The 22,305-nt window shown below is 35.9% G+C and overlaps 1 protein-coding gene across 2 annotated transcripts in view; it reads left to right on the forward strand.

Annotated features, from left to right (window-relative positions):
* Nucleotides 1-22,305, forward strand: part of MPP7 (membrane palmitoylated protein 7) — a 245,382-nt gene that overhangs the window by 56,847 nt on the left and 166,230 nt on the right. For both annotated transcript variants that reach the window (XM_032243784.1, XM_032243788.1), the window contains exon 2: nucleotides 9,843-10,010. In XM_032243784.1, the coding sequence (XP_032099675.1) occupies nucleotides 9,974-10,010 (37 nt within the window). In that variant the 5' untranslated portion in view covers nucleotides 9,843-9,973. The remainder of the gene's footprint in view (nucleotides 1-9,842; nucleotides 10,011-22,305) is intronic.

Genomic DNA, 22,305 nt, shown 5'->3' on the forward strand with positions numbered 1-22,305 from the left:
ATAGTTTCTATTTCTCTAATTCTGTTGTTATATTGTTCATGAATCCCTTTCCTGACTTTTTTTTTTTTTTAGTTGTCTGTTTGTATGATGTTTTAGCTCACTGAGCATCTTGAAGGTGATTATCTTGAATTCTTTGTCAGGTAATTTGGAGACCTTTTCTTCATTGTGGATTTCTGGAGCTCTATTTTGCTCCTTTGATTGGGCTATGTTTACTGTTTCTTTGATGCCTTGTGTTCTTTCATTGAGATCTGGGCATTTGGAAAGAGAGCTTCTCTCAGTGTTTATGGACTGGCTTCATGCAGGGGAAAATCTTTTCCAATCAGCCTGAATAGTGATTCTTTGGACCTCTCAAACCTTTGCTGGGAATGCAACTTCTCTGGCCTGTGCATGTAATTTCGCAGTTAATGAAATAGGACCTGCTCCTGTTTTCTTCTCAGAAGTCTATACAGTAATCTCTTCCTCCTCATGGCATCTGAGGTGCTGCGTCTTCCTGATGCCATAACAAGCCCCTGTGCTCTCCTTTGTTTTCAGTGGCCCCCAGACTGGCATCCAGATTATATCATCTTCCTGCTAGCACTCCAAATTACTTGCTTGGGCAGCCCCCATAAGCCAGAACATTGGGTGCACATTTTCCTCTTCTCTTTCCCTCCTTAGGGAAAAGCTGGAAGTTGGGAATTTTCCTCCGAATTACTCCATGTTGCACTAGGGTCAGGGAGGAGCTAAGGTGGCCAAAAAGCAATGAACTTTCCTACATACACTGATGTCACCTTCCTTAGCTTTTGCTTGCATGGGTACTGCATAATTAATTGACTTCTGGAGTTCTTACAGAGGTAACTTGGTTTGTATGGTGTTGTTAAGTCAGTGTTTCCACAGGGAAAAGAGGGTTTGAGGCTTTCTATTCCACTGTCTTGCTGATGTCACTCCCTGTACATATTTAGTAAAACCTCCAGTCATTGCTAGAATATTTCACTGGATGTTTTGCTATGCCTGTGTAATAATCATTACTGTGTTATAATAAGAGGTTTTATTGATAAAGAGGTAGATATTTGGTAACTCTATTAAAATTTAATGTTAAATGTAGCTTTTTACTACACAGATTTATTCTATTTTTATGCATGGTAGGTTGAACAGGGAGTTGTATATAATTTTAATCAAACTTGCTTTGTTGACTGGTTTATTTTTGACCTCTCAAGATATTTTTGAAATTAGTGACTATGAATTGTGGGTAATGCTACAGTGACACTTCGTTAATAAGAAAGGTTTAATAGAGTCCGAATTGTATTCTTGAGCTTCAGATATATTCTGTCATTTATTCTAGCCATATAAAACAGAAAGACAGTATCTCGGCTATCATGTAAGATGCTACTGTAGATTTCAGAAAGATTTGTGGCTTTTACAGGCTATGAATTTTGTAGGTATGTCCTAGACCTAAGAATTGGCGATCAATATATTGAAGGCTAAGAATACTGTTTTCAGACCTACTTGATGTTTTGGGTATATCAGAGAACACACTGTGTTGTGTGATTGAAGAGCCAGCACGAGGATATGGCTATGAAGCAGGCAATTTTCTGATTTGTAAACGGAATCAAGTAGATCAAGAAAATTAAGGGGAAGGTTGAGGGAAAGGAAGAGCTAAAATTGAAGCATCTGGTGTGTTTCTGGTGTTTTAGATATGTTGTTTCATTTAACCAGTCACAAAAAGTGAGATATATATATATATCACTCACTTTATATATATATATATATATATATATCTATCTCACTATATATATAAATATATATATGTTTGACCACTGAGAAAACTGAGAGAGGTTAATAGTAGCTAAGAGCCAGCTTTGTGTAGAATGATTCACAGAGTGGGCCTGGAACTCATACATACCAACATTAGAATCCCTTCAAGCTGTGGACTTAGGACACATTGCCTAAAATTCAGTTTCCTCATCTGCAAGACATGGTAATAGTGATTATGAAATGGTATTATTGTGAGGGTTCAGTGAAACAGTTCATGTTGCATTTTTAACCTACTATGTGGGAAATTGTGGATACTCAGTTAATGTTAATAGGAGCCATCCTGAACATTATTCTTCTTTATTTATTTTCATTGTTTTATGTGGCTTTTTGAGGTCTCATGCTTTATAAATTGTGCATGTGGTAAGTGGTAGAAGATCCTTCAGATTTTAAACTCTGTTTTTTTGTCCTACCAAAGCATGTATTCTTTTCATTGTAGGGTCACCAAAAGTTTGCGAGATTAAAGAAATAAGGAATTAGAGAGTGATGAAAACAAGATTGGAAAGTGTTAATAAGGCTGGACATGGTGGCTCATGCCTGTAATCCCAGCACTGTGGGAGGCTAAGGTGGGTGGATCACCGGAGGTCAGGAGTTTGAGACCAGCCTGACTAACATGGCAAAACACCATCTCTACTATTATCCAGGTGTGGTGATGGATACCTGTAATCCCAACCACTCGGGAGGCTGAGGCAGGAGAATCACTTGAACCTGAGAGGCAGAGGTTGCTGTGAAGCAAGATCATGCCACTACACTCCAGCCTGGGAAACAAGAACAAAACTCTGTCTCAAAAAAAAAAAAAAAAAATTAATCAAAATGGTCATCTGTTGATTGGCTGCTATAAGGGTTAGATGTTTTACTTTTGTTATTTCATTTAATCTCATTTCATTAAGTAACTTGGCCAGGATCACAGAGTCAGTAAGGCTGGGCTTGGGTGTGACCTTAGGTCTATCTGATTTCAAAATCTGTGCTCTCATTATTGGGCTGTGCTATCTCCCCATAGGTAAAATGATGAGGTGTCTCTGACTTGGAAGGGAAAGAGAGCAGACCATTTTATTATTTAGTTTTTAGGGACATAGCATAATATGGGTTCCATTCTCAAGGAATCTAATGGGGGACATTGATTGAATGAAAAATATAAAATTACATTGATGCACCTTAATTATAAAAAAGGATTACAAGATTGTTTTCTGTGGTAGAGGACTTAAGTGAATGCCAGTGGAATGCCGAGATGAATCTGGAATTGAAAATTAGTTAAGGAAAACGTAATGAAGAAGTTGTATCACTCTTCTCTGCCTCCAACAATTGGAGGAAAGAGACATGGAGGAAAAATAGCGGGTCATTGATGGTCAGTGGTGTAATCTTTAAGATTTAGCCAAGACTTTTTAGTAGTAGGTGGTAGAATATAAATGCAATGAGAAAAGAGTCATCATCAGAGAAGTGTCCCAGAGGAGAGGTGTGGAAGCTGTGCTAGCACTATACATGCTGCTACCTTTGCTTTAAGGAGAGTAAAAAAGAAAATGGGGTCGTGGTGCCCTCATTGTTGTAGACAGTTCGGATAGTTTGGAATGAGGTTATTGCCTGCAAGTGCTAGTTCATTCATTACACCTGTGCTTCCAGAGAAGGGGCGATTGTGTGCCTTTCTAAGAGTGCTCACTAGATGAGGCCCTAAGGGTCTTGTGGTTAATACTCCTTCCTGGCAAGTGGACCAGGGTTCCCGGCAGACTTTCCTAGCAGCCTTAAAGCCTGGGTCTCTTCACCTGGGGATTATAAAGCAGTGTGTTCTCTTGTTTCTTTTCTGAAGTCTTTAAAGGTTTATAGGATTCTTTTAGTGGGATTCTTTTCTGTTGTTTCAGCATTTCCCTTTCCATATGTGGAAAGGACATGTGTTGGTTTTATATCAATATAATCATTGAACTCTGTTGGATTTGTAAAATGTGGGGCATTTCGATTTTTCATACTCATTCCTTTTTTTCTTAAAAACTAGGAATTTTTGGGTTTGGTTGTATAAAGCACTTTTTCTTGCATACAACATCCTAATACTCAACCAGTTGTAAGTCTGTTTTTAAATTTTTTATGTATAATGACAGAGTCTGAGATACTTGGGATAGCCAGAATTGACATACAATTTTGTTTATGATTAAGAACTGAATCTTTAAAAATTTTTATACTCTTGCACAACAAAATAAAATGAATTTTTTTAACTTTCTTTTTTTTGAATATTTAAATGATGACCAGTAAAAATGTTACTAGAAAGAATGTTACTTCTAGATCCTGAAGTCACTAGCAGATAGGATATAAAGATATAGAATAGCAGTCAGCAAGCTTCGCCTTCCTTCATTTCTGGAAATCAAGTTTTATGGGAACACAGTCATACTCATGTACATATTGTTTAGGTTAAGACGATATGGACTTTACAGAAAATGTTTGCCAAGCCTTGGCATTAGAGAAGCAATTCTTAACAATTTTGGTTTTCAGATTTACACTCTTTAAAAATTACTGAAGGCTCTAAAGAGTTTTGATTATGTGGGTTATATTGGTTTAATTCATTTAAAAATAACAATATTAAATTTGCTTCATGTTAACACAAATCACATTTTTATGAAAAATAATTTTACCCCCTAAACAAAAACGTGACTGCGTTGCAAATTTCTTTAATTCCTGGCTCAGAAGGAGACTCTTATATTTTCATATCTGTGTCTACTTTCATTTTGCTGCTGTATGTTTTGTGAAGGATATGAAGAAAAACTGACCTTACACAGATCTGTAGTTGGAAGAGGGAGGAATATTTTAATAGGCTATGCAGTTAAGTACGGATATTCTTTACTGTTTCACCAAAGATATATGGCAATTTCTTAAAGATAAGTTTCAGTGTAAAATCTGAAAATATAGAAATAAAGTTATTGTATTGGAACTTTAAATTGATCTATCTTGAGCTTTGAATGGATGTTGTTCATGCATGATTTTCTAATGCGTTAGTAGAAAATGGGAAAATATTGGTTCACCGAATCATGCAGATCTTCCCAACGTTGATACAGAATGCCAGAATAATCACATTTGTTAATATCACCATGGATCTTCCCAGCAAAGCCTTTAGGCATTGGGAAGCTGATAGAACCAGTGCGAAGTGTGGACTTGGTTCCACCATGTGTGTGTTTCAGTTAACAGAGCATCATGCAAAATGAGCCTCTAGTGGGTGCAAGTTTTATAAAATTCTAATTTTTGCTTGGAAGCTCATTTTTATTGTTAGCAACACATACTGTTTTTGGTTTCCCTTGAAAACATGGACTCTATTTATTTTCAAGAAAACGTTTGCCAAATACCAAGAAGCTTGAATGACCATAGTTTGTCTTCTGTTCTTTTAAGTTAAAAAAAAAAATGATGTTCCATGATCAAAGCAGCCAATACAGTTCACAACTCAAATCACTGCACAACTGTTTTTTTTTTTTTTTTTTTTGAGACAGTGTTTCCTTTGTTTATAGCAGCAGTACTTTATGTGTCCTTCCCGTTATTCACACAGGATGTTAAAAAGAAGAGTACTTAAGAGTCAATGAATATTAATTTTTAATGCTTCATTAGCGATATTCTATAGTGAACCTTTCGTCTTCCCTCCTCGTCTTCCTGCTTTTCTTCTAACTCCTCTTCCTTTGAATGAGCGTCCTTGGCAGTGAAAAAGATAATGTTCAATAGTTTCAATTTGGTGGCATTATCTTGACTCATGCTCAGATGGCAGTGGTTTTACCAACAGTGACCATTGCTTTATTTCTTTTCACCATTGGTGCAGATGCTGGTACAGTGAAAAAGACAAATAACATCTCAGTACTTTCTTCAGTATTTTTATGAAAATAGTTTGACTTCATGGACTCCTCTGAAAGGGTCCTGGAGACCACTAGGAGTCTCTGGACCACACTTTAAGAATAGCTGATATAAAAGATACAAGTACCATTTTATATAAGTAGATGCCTGCCACTTAGTATATGTTGCCTCTTTTTATTCTTACAATTATAATTTATGAGGGTTCAAATAATGTTAACAGATATAAGTCTGCTTCTTGCACTGGCTAATATAATTAATGAGTCTTTCAGATTGAGCTTTTAAAATATCTATGATAATTAGATTTATTTTAAAAAGTTTACTCTGTGTGTGTTGTTTTATTGCTCTATTAGGTTTTGAAAATGTAACTTTTGAGTATGTGTACCTGGTGAAATAATCTACAGTTGGATGTCTGAGCACACTTATTCTGAAATGATAGATTGCTAACATTTATTAAAATAGTTTATGATGACAGTGAATTACAAGTTTTCATATTTTTGAACACTTATAGAGAGGAAATGTATTTGAAAATTACTTGATTTCTTATTCATATATATTAACTGTGTGTGTGTGTATATATGTTTACATTAGTAAAAAATGTTGCAGACGATGGAATTAAGTAAATTCTTTACTGAAAAGAAGTTGTAAACACTTGCACTTTTGTGATTGACCACTAGATGTCATGAGTGCCACGGGAGCATTAAGAGTTGCCCAGGGCGGGTAGAAATTGAATATTGTAAACTCATAGACCTTCACATACTTCACTGTTTCCAGATGATCAATGCCAGAGGAACCTGATACAGTGTGATATATAGAAGCAAGGTACAACTGGAATAATGAAATTTCAAAAATAAGCCTTTTTAAAGGAGGGTTGTAATCATTCTATTGGGTATTGTAAATGCTTCAGGTGCATTTGATACTGCTGTTATGTTCCTGGCTTTTGGATCTTTCTCTTTTTTATGGAAAGATGGATTGAACTTCAATTTAAGAATATTCAGTAATCCCTCTCAGGACATACTGTAACAGCTGGTATTTTTGTGTTGTAGTAAATTGATTCCATACAACAGTCAGTAATAATTATGGCTGCCTTCCGACAAATTCCAAAGCATTTTCAATGAATTTAGCCAAAGAAAATAACATCATTACTACAAAAGTTTAACTCAGTTCGAAAGTTAAACCTAGTGCTTTATTCCACAAAATACAAAATGTTACTGGTTAGGATTCTGTCAAACCATTTTAAAAATTCATATTCTTGCATATGCTCTGAGAAGGTGATTACTTTGTAGTATATGTACTTAAGAGAGAATTGCTTTGTAGTAAATAATACAGCTTTGGAAAAATTTAATCTTGAGTGTTCATTATGAAATAAAGAACAAGAAGTGCTAGGGCTTTTTTTACATGGCATAGATGAACAGCAGCAATATCAGCTCAAAAGGGTGTTTTGTTGTGGAATGTAAGGCTTTTAGTATTAATGGAATGTGAATGTTTCAAATTATATGAAATTCTAATTGTTTGCTATAAGCATATGTTGTCTTATCATATGGTGTGTATGGTTTATAAACGTGAAACATTGTAAGTTCTTTAAGCTGTGAAGAAAGTGATAGGTTGCATGGTATAGATTGTATAGCACATGTACAGTCTCTACCATATAATTAATGGCTTTTCTTGTGACATAAAGAACTTAAATTACATATATATATACACACATACAATACCTACTCACAAACATACATACATATATATTGCCCTAATGGTACAAATGTGTCTGCAGACATTTTACAAATTTTAATTTGTTTTCCTTTTTTTCTATTAGCAAAACAAAAGTCTACTAATTGACTGTGTTCTTGAAATTATACAGTCTGTTTTTGACTTTGAATGACTTCGTTTCTAACCTTGCTTTATATAAGGAACATTTTCCTGTAGTTGAATCTTCATCCTGATTTTTATAATAATTGATGAAGGCAAAGCAAAATTGCTTTAAAAATTATTAGAAAAAATAGCTTCAGACATGTGCATTAGTGAAATCTTGCCTCACATTTTTAATTTTTAGCTTAGTGAGCTGTATTTTCATTTGGTACTTAAAATAACAGTCCTCATATTTTAAATGAGTACTCTTTTCTGTATGGATTTGTATGCATGTTTTAACTATGTCAGCCTTTGCAGTAACATAAAGCAAAATTCAAGCCATTGCAGCAGATAGTCTGATCTAAAATAATTTGTTTGATGATGGTGTTTTTAATACTAATTTTCACTTTAACAATTAAAAAGCTAATTTAGAAGGCTTTAATAGAATCTTGCAGTGTGGATTTTTTAAAGTAAAATTTGGCAAGTTCATTTCTTTTTTTTCTGTTATTTGATTCAGCAACTTAAAGCCTTTAAGAATTGATGTGAGCCAGTTTTTCCAAGGTTTCCAATGTTTTCTTGTTGTTGTTAATACATGTTAAAATATCCTTCTAAATTACTGAATTTGCTTTATAGAGAATTGAGGAAAGTGTGTTAAAAATGAACTTAAAACACATTGTGTGGTTCTTCTGATTTCTACAGAAATGTAAATGGAGTACTTTTTCCGTTATTAGCTAGAGGTGATCCAAATTTAAACCAGATGGCCTCCCTCTAGGTGTTAGGCCAATGTAAATTTTAATCTTGCTACTTTCTTTTATGTTTTCATTTTATAATCTCATTACCTGAATTTAAAAAAGCCCAGTCATAATAAACAGCGTTTCTTGTTTACTTACCATGTGTCAGGCACTGCATTATGTATCTGAGTATATTTAATTACCAAATAGTTCTAATTTACTGTTGTCTTTATTTGCATGTAAGGAAGTTAAGGCTTAAGAAGATGAAATACCGTGTCGAAGATCACAGAACTAGCAGCTTTAGAGATTAGAACTAGCAGCTTTAGAGATTACGTCAAACTCTAGATTCCTTGTTCTTAACTGCTATGCTGTACTACCTTTACTGCTTATTTCAGGATAAACATTAGTTAAGATAGTTATTTAAAAAGAAGTTAATATTTTTCCAGATACAACAAAGGTTAGTTTTACTGAAAGAACTTACTTATGTATGCTGGCTTAAATCGTTAGATTTACTTCTATAAATCTATAATAACATCTTGCTTTCATTCTAGTAAATATTCCTTCAAGATTAGTTGCAGTCTTCAGTTAGAGAACCATGCATTTGTCATATTAGGATGAGCTATTTAAAAAAATACAGCCAGGCGCGGTGACTCAAGCCTGTAATCCCAACACTTTGGGAGGCCGAGGCGGGTGGATCACGAGGTCAAGAGATCGAGACCATCCTGGTCAACATGGTGAAACCCCGTCTCTACTAAAAACAAACAAACAAAAAATACACAATAGTAGCTGGGCATGGTGGCGTGTGCCTGTAATCCCAGCTACTCAGGAGGTTGAGGCAGGAGAATTGCCTGAACCCAGGAGGCAGAGGTTGCAGTGAGCCGAGATTGCGCCATTGCACTCCAGCCTGGGTAACAAGAGTGAAACTCCGTCTCAAAAAAAAAAAAAAAAAAAAAAAAAAAATAGGCTGGGTGCGGTGGCTTATACCTGTAATCGCAGCAGTTTGAGAGGCCAAGGCAGGCAGATCAACTGAGGTCAGGAGTTTGAGACCAGCCTGGCCAATATGGTGAAACCCCGTCTCTATTAAAAAAAGAAAAAGGAAAATTAGCCAGGGTTGGTGGTGGGTGTCTGTAATCCCAGCTACTCAGAAGGCTGGGGCAGGGAGAATTGCTTGAACCTGGGAGACGGAGGTTGCAGTGAGCCGAGATCACACCACTGTGCTCCAGCCTGAGCGACAGAGTGAGACTCCATATTAAAAAAAAAAAAATACAATGAATTATAAGTCGCTGACAATTTATATAGTCTCTGTTCTACAGTTAGAAATATAGCTGAGAATTATGGTAACACAGGGTGGAAGTTGAGAATGGCATTCACGTACAGAAGCTTCTTAAAATTATCCATGTATCCAATCAGCGTTCCCCAATCCAAATGCAAAAATCTTTAAGGAAGCCTTGACACATGCATGCAGAACATTCATGTTTTCAATTAGAAGTCGCTCATCAAGATCAGAAACTCTCACAATTCATATTTGCATGTGGTCTGTAGAAAAAATTCTGAAGAGTTGTGATCTTTCGGGTAGTGATGGAGATCGGAATTTTGAATTAGTTACAGAATGTTGTGATTTGGTGATGGTCCCGTTTTAAAAAATATGAATGTTTCTTTCCTTTCTAGAAACGGCTTACAAGATACACAGATCTTGGTAGACACTGTGGCTGCAGGCAGTTGAGTTGGAATTCCCTGTGGCTCTCTGAGGGCAGGGTGTCTGCAGAGTGGTGGGCTGACCTGTTCCTGCACCTTGCATCATGCCAGCTTTGTCAACGGGATCCGGGAGTGACACCGGTATGTGAACCCAAGACGGGCATTTTTCATTCCAACTTTGCTTAAACCTTCTTGTTCACAGTGAAATACAGCATTGCTTTAAGCAAATGCAGGCAGATCATGCTTGTTTTTCTGTCGCCAACACTAGAGGCATGAGATGGACTCAGGGATGCCTTGCTAGGCAAAAGTCACTGGAGGATATGGGCTGACTGCCTCTTTCTCCAGGTAGTGATGACGTGTACTGATGCTCTCATACTGTCTTGCTTTTAGGATAATTCTTTGTATTTAATTTAAAAAATTAAGTATTTGAAACATACAGAAAAGTATGGCAAATACCGTAATACCCATATTACCCTTCACCCAGATGTAAAAACAGGAACTGTTTGCCACAGTTGATTCAGATCTTTCTCTTTTGTTTTTTCTTTAAGAAGTAAAACATTATCCTTACCCCAATTCTCTGTTTTCTCTCTGTCAGAGGTAAAACGCATCCTGAAGTTGATATATGACATTAAGGGATTCAATTAAAACTAACAAATAAACATATTTCATGATTATCAGTTATAAGACTTTGAAATACCTAGAACAGATACTTATAAGAAAGGAAAAAAAACCTCACATGCACACATGTGTACATGAAATCCTCCTCTTCTGATCTGATTCAGGAAGTAGGGGTATGGTGGTAGATGCCTCAATCAGCACTTTTTCAAATTGTAGAATCCTGGATGCCTCTAAGAACTAGAAAAAAAATGCAAATGGGGTTGGGGGTCTATGTCATTTTTAAAGCCCCATGAAAGAAGTGACAACATAGTGTGATGAAGAGGAATGTTTTCTGTTTTATATGGGCATCCTGAATTTGGTTGATACAGCTCTCTAACCATCTGAAATGGCTACCTTAGACTGGACAATTACAATGACTGGTGCTCTAATTTCAAAAATGCTGAAATGCAATTTTTGTCAATTTTATCTCATATCACTTTACACTGGCATTTCCATTTGCACTATTTGCAAATAAAATTCTTCACTATTTCGAGCATGTCCATAGTTATATTTTGGCAAATTTTGTCTCATCTTTATCAATCAAGAATGATTTTTTTTCCACCATGATTTACACTGAGGATTCGTTTTTGTCAGGAAGAAGTTTTGATTGTTAAATTACATAAAACTTTTCTTTCTCAAGTGCTTAACTTGGAAGCCAGCCCCTTTGGAAATTTTTTTCTTCTTTTTAGGTTTTATATAGTCCCACATTGTGTTTTACTTTATAAAAATGAATGATTTAACTTTCCATAGTGCTTTGGGAAATTATGGATAAAATTTATGTGAACCATAAATTTACTACAGTTGTGTAATGAATACATTTTAAACCTTGCTGTTCACCCAAAATACCTTAGTTTAATTGAATGCAAAATATTGTTGCTTACATATAACTTGAAGGAGGATTAAAATGGAGTGTTTATAGTTTATAACGCAGTTTAGATGTCAGTCATGAAAAATGGCATAGGCTATTAAGAATTTAAAAAGGGCTTTTCCACACGTAGCCAGCTCGCTTAGTGTAAATCTAAAGTGCCTATCTGAATGACACCTTGCTTTATGGTGTTTTTTGACCTTATGTCCCCACAAGCTTTGAGCCAAGCACAGAAGACAGGCGTCTCTGCATTTACAAAAGCCACAAAATACGGCATATGCATCAGATGTTTGTTGCCCTCTCGTAGTTCCTCCCAGTCCAGATGCAACTGGCCAGTCGGGTCATTTTTCTTGTAAGCAGCAGTTGCTTAGCAGTATCGCTGATGTCATCCCATTATCAGGTTTCCAGGGGAACAGAGTTAGAGTACAAGTGAAGGCGAGACCCTCATGCCACAGGGGCAGGCACCCGACGTACAGCAGCCTAGATGCATACGGATTGCTCATTTGGGAAAATACGTTCCGTGTAAAACTTTTACCGCTTCTTTCCTGTCTTGCTTATTTTCACTAAGAAAAAAAATCTAATTATACAAGTAATGCATAAAATCATACCGCTTTCCCTCAATCTCATTTTTTTCTCAGTTTGGTAAGTAGCCTGTAAGAGTTTCCTGTGCATTCGATATTTACATGTATATGTCATAAATATGTTGTTTTTGAGTCTCTTTTCCTTTCTTTTTAATCACAGGTTTTGTTATGCCCTAATTATTATTCATCAACTTTTTTCTACACCAAGCTATATTCTTGGAGAGCTATTTCCATGTTATATATAGAAAAATGTGTGTGTGTTTACTCATGTTTATCTGTAATCTGTCTCTCTATACCTCTATATAGTCATCTCATTCTTTTAGAACTAATGCATACTTTTCTGTTATATCACTATTCAGTGAACCATATTGCTGTTAACGAAAGCCTGGCTTTGCTCCTTTTGTAAATATTTTGGAAGGGAAGATGTGCACATTTAATGATGTCAAATTGTCCTTTAGAGTGGGTAAAGCACCGAATGATCTATACTCAGTGTGTTAAAGATCCTTTCTTTTCCATTCTTGGCAATATTCAATATTGTCACTCTTTTATCATTTTTAACCAATCTTTTGGGAAAAATATAAAATCTTAAGTGTGAAATGTACATTGCTGGTGATATCTAGCATATTGTAATTTGTTTAGTGGTCATTCCTCTGTGATTCATCTATTCATATCTTTTCTCCATTTTTGTGTTGGTTTATCATTTTCAAATTTACTTACAGAATTTCTTTATATATATTTTACATAGTAATCCTTTGAGCCATTATAGGTTGAGCGCCATTTCTTCTGGTCAGTCATTTGTCCTTTTTTATTCCTTAAATAGTAACATTTTTTCTATAGTAATTGAAAACTTTTTTGTAGTAAAATCAATATTTTCTGTATGGTTCATATTGCTTTTCTTCTGCTTATGAAGGCCTTTCCTATCCCAAGATTGTGAAGATATTCTCTAAGATTTTTTATAATTATTTTAAAGATTTGTTTTTACACATTTGAAATTGTAATCCAACTGCAATCTGTGTGTGGAGTGTGGCAGTAGTCTAATCTCACCTGATTTTGTTTTTTCATGTGGTCTGGCAAGTAGTCCCTGGGTCGTTTATTCAATAATAGTCTGTTCTTCCATGCATATTTTTAATATCTCCTTTATCATAATCCAGCATTATATATATGTTCTGAGTTCTCTTTCTTGGCTATAATGATCTGTTGATGATATTTAAAAAGTTTTTAATAGATTATTTTTTAGAGCAATTTTAGAATTACAAGAAAATTATGAAGACAGTACAGAGAGTTTCAATATGCCTCACATTTAGTTTCCCATTATTAACATCTTCCATTAGTATGATAAATTCATTTCAATTGGTGAAATGACATTGATACATGATTATGATGAACTAAAATCTATACTTTATTCAGATTTCCTTAATTTTTCCATTAATGTCTTTTTTTGTTGTTGTTGTTCCAGGGTCTCACTTGTAATACCATATTACATTTAGTTGTCATCTCTCATTCTCTTGGCTATAATGGTTTCTAAGACTTTAGAAATCAGGCATAGTGGCTCACACCTCAATCCCTGTATTTTGGGAGGTTGAGGTGGGTGGATCTCTTGAGCCCAAAAGTTTGATACCAGTCTGGGCAACCTGCATCTTTACTAAAAATACAAAACATTAGCTGGGCCATGGTGGCGTGTGCCTGTAGTTCCACCTACTTGGAAGGCTAAGGTGGGAGGCTCACGTGAGCCTGGGAGGTCCAGGCAGCAGTGAGCAGTGATCGCGCCACTGCACTTCAGCCTGGGCAATGGAGTGAGACCCTGTCTCAAAAAAACAAAACAATAAAACAAAACAAAAACCAACAAAACCCAAAAGACTTTCCTTGATTTTTGGCAACCTTAAGAGTTTTGATGAGTTCTGGTCAGGTATATTGCAAGGATTCCCCTCTCCTGGAATTTGTCTGATGTTTTTCTTATGAAGAGATTGGGGTTATGTGTTTGTGGGGGTAAGATCACAGCAGTGAAGGGCCATTGTCGTCATATCGTAGTGAGGGTACATTCTATCAACTCAGTTTATAACTGTTGGCATTAATGTTGGTGATCTGCCTAACATACCATTTGTCAGGTTTCTCCACTGTAAGATTACTCCTTTTTTCGTCCTTTCCATACTATTAATCTTTGGAAAAAAGTCTCTCTGTGCAGTCCACACTTAGAGTGACATGTTTCATTTCTCCTCCCTTACGGTAAAGGAGCTATCTAAATTATTTGGAATTCTTTGTCTTTTCTCTTCCATTTATTTATTCAATCATTCATATCAATATGGAGTCATAGATACTTATTTTGTATTTTGGGTTATAAGCCATGACTACTTAATTTTGTTGCTCAAATTGTTCCAGCTTTGGCCCTTGGGAGCTCTTTGAGTTGGCTTCTTTGATAACCCCCATCAACGTGGGCTCATTTGTTTCTAGCACTTGATTACTTTTGGTACTGCAAATATTCTTGGCTCATCTTGTACACTTCCTGCCCCAGACGTAGAAATAGACATTTCTCTAAGGGGCTCTAGTTCCTTTCATTGGAGAATGGGCTTAGAAACCAAAATCTGGGCAATAGGTTTGCTCATTGCTACTGAAGTGTTCCTCCCCTGCCCTCCCCTCCCCTGTACTCCTCTCCTCTCTTATCTTTTTCCTTTTTATTTCTTTTCTTCATGGTAGACTTGGGGTTACCTTGTGTTGCTCAGGCTGGTCTCAAATTCCTGAACCCAAGTGGTGCCCCTGCCTCAGCCTCCCAAAGTGCTGGGATTATAGGCATGAGGGACTGCACAAGCTTTGTTTCTTTACTCTTTTAGCTGACAAAGCAAGGAAATGTATGTGTGTAAATTAACCCATATAAACACACATACACATATATGAACATTTCTGTGTGCAATCATCTGTAACTATACTAAACTAAATGTGAGTTCTCATTGATGTTTTCAACTCTAATCATTAGCAAATGGATCATTGTAGCCCCTTCCCCTCCAACAGTGGAAAACCTGCTTCTACCATCCATCGATTTACTTAATTGTTCATTCCCAGTGTACGTGTAGCAATGTAGCAGTATCAGAGTTGTTAACCCATGGGAAACAATTTTTATTAGCTGGAGAGTTGATTTTATTTTTATTCCCAGGATAGTGCCATACTATCTTTATAGTTTTTAATCTTATGGAATCATTCCTTTCCTGCATAATACCTATATTAGTTTTAGTTTTATAATCTCATTATGAATTTTACAAGCATCATATAATGTGAAATATAATATAGGTACAGAAATGCATATAAAAAAACCTTTATAACTACATTTTTAAAAGTGGTTATAAGCCAGCATCCATGTGACCTGGTCATATCCATGTGACAACATCCATCTAGGTCAAAAATTCCAACACCTTGAAGGCAACCTGTGTATCTCTTCTCAATCACAATCTTCCTAACCTCCTTAATGACTCCTGCCTCACACTATGCATAAGACCTAGTTTATGATTTATGTAAGCATTCATAGGCAATATGGTTTAATTTTGCTGGCTGAACTTTATAAATGGAATTATACCATAAGCAGTTTTTAGTTTGAAAGTGAATATTTATTTAGAATGAAAAAAAATTACAACAAATTGTGAATTTTAAGAAGTGGCTAAATATAACAAGTATTATATAATCCAGGGGAAAAGCATATTTTTTTAAAAAATTAACTCCCTGACACACCTTCATAAAGCTTTTTCTTCTATATTTTTGGCCGTCTACTCTTTGCTTGCCTCTTCATGTGTAGTATTTTATTTAAGAGAAAAGCAATCCAATCCATCTTACATTACCAATCAATTGTGTGTGTGTGTGTGTGTGTGTGTGTGTGTGTGTGTGTGTGTGTATGTATGTTTAAGAGACGGGGTCTCTATCACACAGGCTGGAGTGCAGTGGTATAATCATAGCTCATTACAGCCTCAAACTCCTGGGATCCTCCTGCCTCAGTGTCTCAAGTAACTGGAACTACAGGAGTGTGCCACTATGCCTGGCTAATTTTTTATTTTTTGTAGAGACAGGGTCTTCCTGTGTTGCCCAGGCTTGTCTCAAACTTCTGGGCTCAAATGATCCTCCCACCTCTGGCCTCCCAAAGTGCTGGGATTATAGGCATGAGCTACAGTGCCTGGCCTTATATTGATTTTTCAATGTTAAACCAACTTGCATTCTAGGGATAAACCCAATTTGGTCATAATTTATTATCTTTTTTATGTATTTCTGGATTTGGTTTGCTTATATTTTGTTTAGAATTTTAAGATCTGTGTTGATGAGTGAGTTCAGTTGTAATTTCACTTTTTCATTCTTTACCAAATTTCACAGATTCATGCTGGTCTCATGTAGTGTATTGGGAGTGCCTTTCCTCTTCTGTGGAAGACTTTGTGAAAGATTGAAATTAACTTTTATTTGAGTGGAACTTACCTGTGAGGTCACCTGTGCCTGGGAATTTTCTTTTTGATAAGATTTTTGGTAACTACTTAATTTTTAAGTTTATAAGAATATTCTAGCTTTCTGTTTCTTCTTGAGTCAATTTTGGTAATTTACAGCTTTCTAAGACTGTCCATTTTATCAGAATTTTCAGATTTGAAGAGTTATTCATATTATTATTACTTCATGCCTGCAGTTTCTATATTGGTGCTTTTTTTTTTTTGGTAATTTTTGCAGTCTATTCCTCTCTCCTCTTAATTTTGCTAGAGTTTTGTCAATTCTATTAGTCTTTTTAGATATAAAACTTATGATTTTATTCTGTGTTATACATTCATTTTTATTTCATTAATTTTTACTGTTATTTTTCTAATTTCTAGAAATACTTCGTTCATAAATGTTTAATCATTCCCTTCTAATGTTCACATTTAAAACTGTTTCTTCCTAAGTTGTATTGGCTTTATTTGTGCTATAATTTAAAAATATTTTCTAATTTTATTAAGTATTTGCTTTGCTTTAGAATTTTTTGTAATTATTTAGAATTAAAAAAAATCCACAAGTTTTTTTCTTTCTTTTTTTTTCTTATTGATTTTTTACCTTAATTGCTTTGTGGTCAGAAAGCTGAATTGGCACCATTTTAGTCCTTTGAAATTTGTTTAGACTTATTTTATGGCTAGACATATGGTCAATTTCAGTAAGTATTCTGAATGTGTTTAACAATAGGTATATTCTGCAATTATTTAGTGTAATTTTCTGTATGTGTCTATTAGGTCAAGCTTATTAAGTCATTCAAATATTCTGTATTCTAATTTTGCTGTTGTTGCTGCTGCTTATTCCTTCAGTTACCAAGGGAAGTATTTTTAAAAATCTCCCTCAGTGATTATAGATTTATCTTGTAGTTCTGTCAGTTTTTGTTTTGTTTATTTATTTATTTATTTGAGGCAGAGTCTCACGCTGTCGCCCAGACTGGAGTGCAGTGGTGTTATCTTGCTTCACTGCAATCAACCTCTGCCTTCCAGGTTCAAGGAATTCTCCTGCCTCAGCCTCTGGCGTAGCAGGGACTACAGGCATGCACCATCACGCCAGCTAATTTTTTGTAGAGACGAGGTTTCACCACGTTGGCCAGGCTGGCCTTGAACTTCTGACCTCAAGTGATTTACCTGCCTCAGCTTCCCAAAGTACTGGGATTACAGGTGTGAGCCACTGTGCCTGGCCTTCTTTTGTATATTTAAATGTGTCATTTTGTTGGTAAATTAAGCCTTTTAAATGCATTTTATATTGAACTGTATACGTTTTTTTCTGTTAGCACTGAGTGGTTTATCTTTTTCTATCCTTTTACTTTCAGCTCTGTGTTGATGGAGCTCTTGTGAATTGCTTGTAATTGAAGCTTTTTGGGTTTGGACAATCTTTGCTTTTAACTAGAGTATTTTCAATACAGTTAACATAATGACTGACTTTTAAAATTTAAAATTTACCATCCCATATTGTGTTTTCTCTTTGCCCTATTCTTTCTTTTTTTTCTATTCTTTATGTCTCCTTTTGAATTGATTAGTAGAATATTTCTATCATTTTTGTTTTCCCCTCTAACAGTCTGGATGTTATACCTTCTCTTTCTGTTCTTTTGGTGGTTTCCTTCAACATTACTACCAGAATACTTTATTGTAAAAATTCAACATTAATTACTACCTTTATTGTCACCGTGGACAAGCCAAGGACCTTATGAGACTTCTACTTCATATGTTACTGTGCCATGTATTTTCATTCTCTATTTTAAATAAAAAAACCCCAGACCAGCTGGGTGTGGTGGCTCATGCTTGTAATCCCAGCACTTTGGGAGGCCAAGGCAGGCAGATCACCAGGTCAGGAGTTCGAGACCAGCCTAACCAACATGGTGACACCCCGTCTCTACTAAAAATACAAAAATTAGCCGGGTGTGGTGGTGCATGCCTGTAATCCCAGCTACTCGGGAGGCTGAGGCAGGAGGATTGCTTGAACTTGGGAGACAGGGGTTGCAGTGAGCCAAGATGTCACCACTGCATTCCAGCCTGGGTGACAGAGTGAGACTCCATCTCAAAAAAAAGAAAAAACAAACAAACAAAAAACCCCAGGCCTTGAAGACATCATTGTCACAGTTTTATACTATCAGTATTCATTTAGAGTTCCTCACATATTACCATTTTATTTGTTTACCTCCAACTCACAATTCAGCATTTTCATCCACAATGGTTTTTCCATCTGCTTATAGTAAAAATCTTTAGAGTTTCCTATTTTGAAGGCCTATTGCTATCAAACTGCCTCTGTTATTGTTGAAAATGTTTTTATTTGCGTTCATTCTTGGAAGTAGTTTTTACCAAGCACATAACGCTAGGTTAGCAGTTATTATTTTTTCCTCTGTGCTGAAAGCAAGAGGCAATGAAATTATATATTCAAAGTGGCTATTTAAAAGTCACTTGTCAGGCTCCCTCTTTGGAAGTAATTTGGTTTCTTTCTCTGGCTGTTTTCTTTTCTTTTTTTCTTAGATGTCTGCACTTTTACTATTCTGTGTCTAGGTGGAATTTCATTTTCTATGCCTTATCCAGTATTCATTTGGCTTTTTGAATGCATATATATCCATGTATTTAATGAATTCTGGAAAGTTTTCAGCTGGCAATCTTTTAAAATGATACCTAGATTTCATTTACTTCCTTCTTTCTCTCTCCTATTGTTCTAGTATGCCAGTTAAATATGCATAAGACATTTCTTCTGTCTCTTATTTTTCTTATCCCTCTTATTTATTTCAGTCTTTTTTGGTCTGTCCATCAGCCCTGTGAGTAATTATCACCTATCTTCTTTTTGGTTAATTTTGTTTTGAGCTTTATTGATCTCCTTTACATGCTGACATTGAGCTTTTAATTTCAATGATTTTTTTTCATAAGAAGCAACTACTTAGTTCTTTTTGTTTTTGTTTTTGAGATGGAGTCTCACTCTGTTGCCCAGGTTAGAGAGTTCAGTGGTGTGATCTTGGCTCACTGCAACCTCCACCTCTCGGGTTCAAGTGATTCTCATGCCTCTGCCTCCCAAGTAGCTGGGATTACAGCCACGTGCCACCATGTCCGGCTAATTTTTGTATTTTTAGTAGAGACAGGGTTTCACCATGTTGGCCAGGCTGGTCTCAAACTCCTGACCTCAGGCGATCTGTCCGCCTTGGCCTCCCAAAGTGCTGGGAGTATAAGCATGAGCTACTGTGCTCAGCCAAGAAGTACTGCTCGGTTCTTTTAAAAATGTTTGGCCAATGTTCAGGTTGTTTGCACTATAGATCAATTTGCTTAGGAAATCCTGTTAACCTCACTTCTGGTACCAAAATCATGATCCTTTGGTGATAGATTCAAATTACTGCAGGTAGTCAATATATCACTGAAATTCACCACTCAAGGAATCCATTTGAAAAAACAAAAGTGAATTTTACCGATATTGTCAGTGTCATGAAATTATTTTGTTCTCATCTTTAAAAAAAAAAAAAACAAAAAAATCATGTTAATTTTTTTTTCTTCTTGGTAATTCATATATTTCCCTGTGGAAAAGCAAGGTCTTGAACTTGCTGATTTTTCCCTCTAACGTTCTCCCACCCAAAGTATACTTTGTTGATTTGACTTGATCATATACATGCTTTTCAGTTTCCTTTCAGAGCAGATTAAGATTGTTGGGCATGTAGTTCAGTCAAAATGGCAATTATTAAAAAGTCAAGAAACAACAGATGCTGGCCAGGCTATAGAGAAATAAGAATGCTTTTATGCTATTGCTGAGAGTGTAAATTAGTTCAACCATTGTAGAAGGCATTGTGGTGATTCCTTAAAGATCTAGAACCAGAAATACCATTTGATCCAGTAATCCTATTTCTGGGTATGTACCCAAAGGAATATAAATCATTCTGTTATAAAGATACATGCATATGTGTGTTCATTGCAGCATTGTTTACAATAGCAAAGACGTGGAATCAACCCAAATGGCCATCAGTGATAGACTGGATAAAGAAAATGTGGTCCATATATACCATGGAATACTATGCAGCCTTAAAAGGGAAAAGGTCACGTCCTTTGCAGGGACATGGTTGGAGCTGAAAGCCATTGTCCTCAGCAAACTAACGCAGGAACAGAAAACCAAACACTGCATGTTCTCTAAGTGGTAGCTGAACAACGAGAGCACATGGACACAGGGAGGGGAACAACACACATGGGGGCCTGTTGGAGGTGGGGAGAAGGAGAGCATCAGGAAAAAAAGCTAATGCATGTGGGACTTAAAACCTAGCTGATAGGTTGATAGGTGCAGCAAAGCACCATGGCATGCGTTTGCCTGTGTAACAAACCTGCACGTCCTGCACATGGATCCCGGAACTGAAAATAAAAATTAAATACAGAAAAGATCATTAAGCATGTAGTTGACTGCAAGCTGTTCTCCGTTAACAAGAAGCAGTGTGTGAACTGGCATTTGAGTAAAGCTTCTTTTTGGGAGTAATGTACTTCCTTATACACAGAGCGTGTGTTCTTTAACACTGAATCAGTACACTTACTCTTGTCTTTCTCACTACTCACAAAATATTTAGAACTAAGTGTAAAGGTCCTCTCCAGGTATTATGGGGTTTTCAGTGAGAAACAAAAGAAAAATCACTAAGTACTCTTTTCTTACATTGTCTCTCCTGTGGGCAGAGAGTATGTCTCAATGTTTGTCTTATCAGTAGCTTCCTTTAATAGTGAGGTAAAATATCTGCTAGTAGGCATACATGATAGTGATTAGTTTACTGCATTGCACGCCTTTACTGTTAAAAAAAAAGTCCTTTCATATAGGAATTTTACCAGTAATCTTTGTTCAGTGCATAATATTTGTGTTTCATTTCACTGCTTATTTTATAATCTTTATGGCAATAGTGTAACTTCTGTTTCTGCCATAAGGAGTGCAACCTTTAGTGATGTCTGTGTAGTTTATTTTTCATTTTTAAGATTTTTTTATTGAGATAAAACATGTATGATATAAAATTTGCCATTTTTACCATTTTTAAGTAAAATTCAATATAATTAATTGCATTCCAAAGTTGCATGATCATCACCACCATCTGCTTCCTGAACATTCTTTTTACCCTAAACAGAAACTGAGTACTTATTAAGAGTAGCTTTACCTGGCTGGGTGTGGTGGCTCACTTCTGTAATCCCAGCACTTTGGGAGGCCAAGATGGCGGACTACCCGAGGCCAGGAGTTTGAAACTAGCCTGGGCAACATGGTGGAATCCTGTCACTACCAAAAATACAAAAATTAGCTGGGTGTGGTGGTGTGCACCTGTAATCGCAGCTACTTGGGAGGCTGAGGCATGAGAATAGCTTGAACCCAGGAGATGGAGGTAACAGTGAGCTAAGATTGCACCACTGCACTCCAGCGTGGGTGACAGAGTGAGGCTCAAAAAAACAAAGGAGTAACATTAACAGGTAAAGTCCCTCTCCGTCCAGTACATGACAATCACCATTCTACTTTCTGCCTCTAGGATTTGCCTATTTTAGATATTTCATATAAGTGGAATCATAGAGTATTTGTCTTTTTCTTCACTGACTTATTTTACTTAGTATAATATTTTCAAGGTTCATCTGTGTTGTAGCATGTGTCAGAAATTAATTTCTTTTTATGGTTGAATAATATTCCATTGTATGTATGTACTGCATTTTGCTTATCCATTTATCAGTTGGTGGACACTTGAGATGTTTCTATATTTTGACTATTATGTGTAATGCTGCAATGAACATTGCTGTACAGGTATCTCTTTGAGTCCTTGATTTAGATGCTTATGTATATATAATATTGCCTAAAATTAGCCAAATCACTAGGTTTAAAAAATTGTAATATTCATTGTCACAATGAGTATATC

This window comes from Sapajus apella, unplaced genomic scaffold, assembly GCF_009761245.1.
Source record: "Sapajus apella isolate SASKATOON/1434 unplaced genomic scaffold, GSC_monkey_1.0 scaffold53, whole genome shotgun sequence".
Lineage (NCBI taxonomy): Eukaryota > Metazoa > Chordata > Mammalia > Primates > Cebidae > Sapajus > Sapajus apella.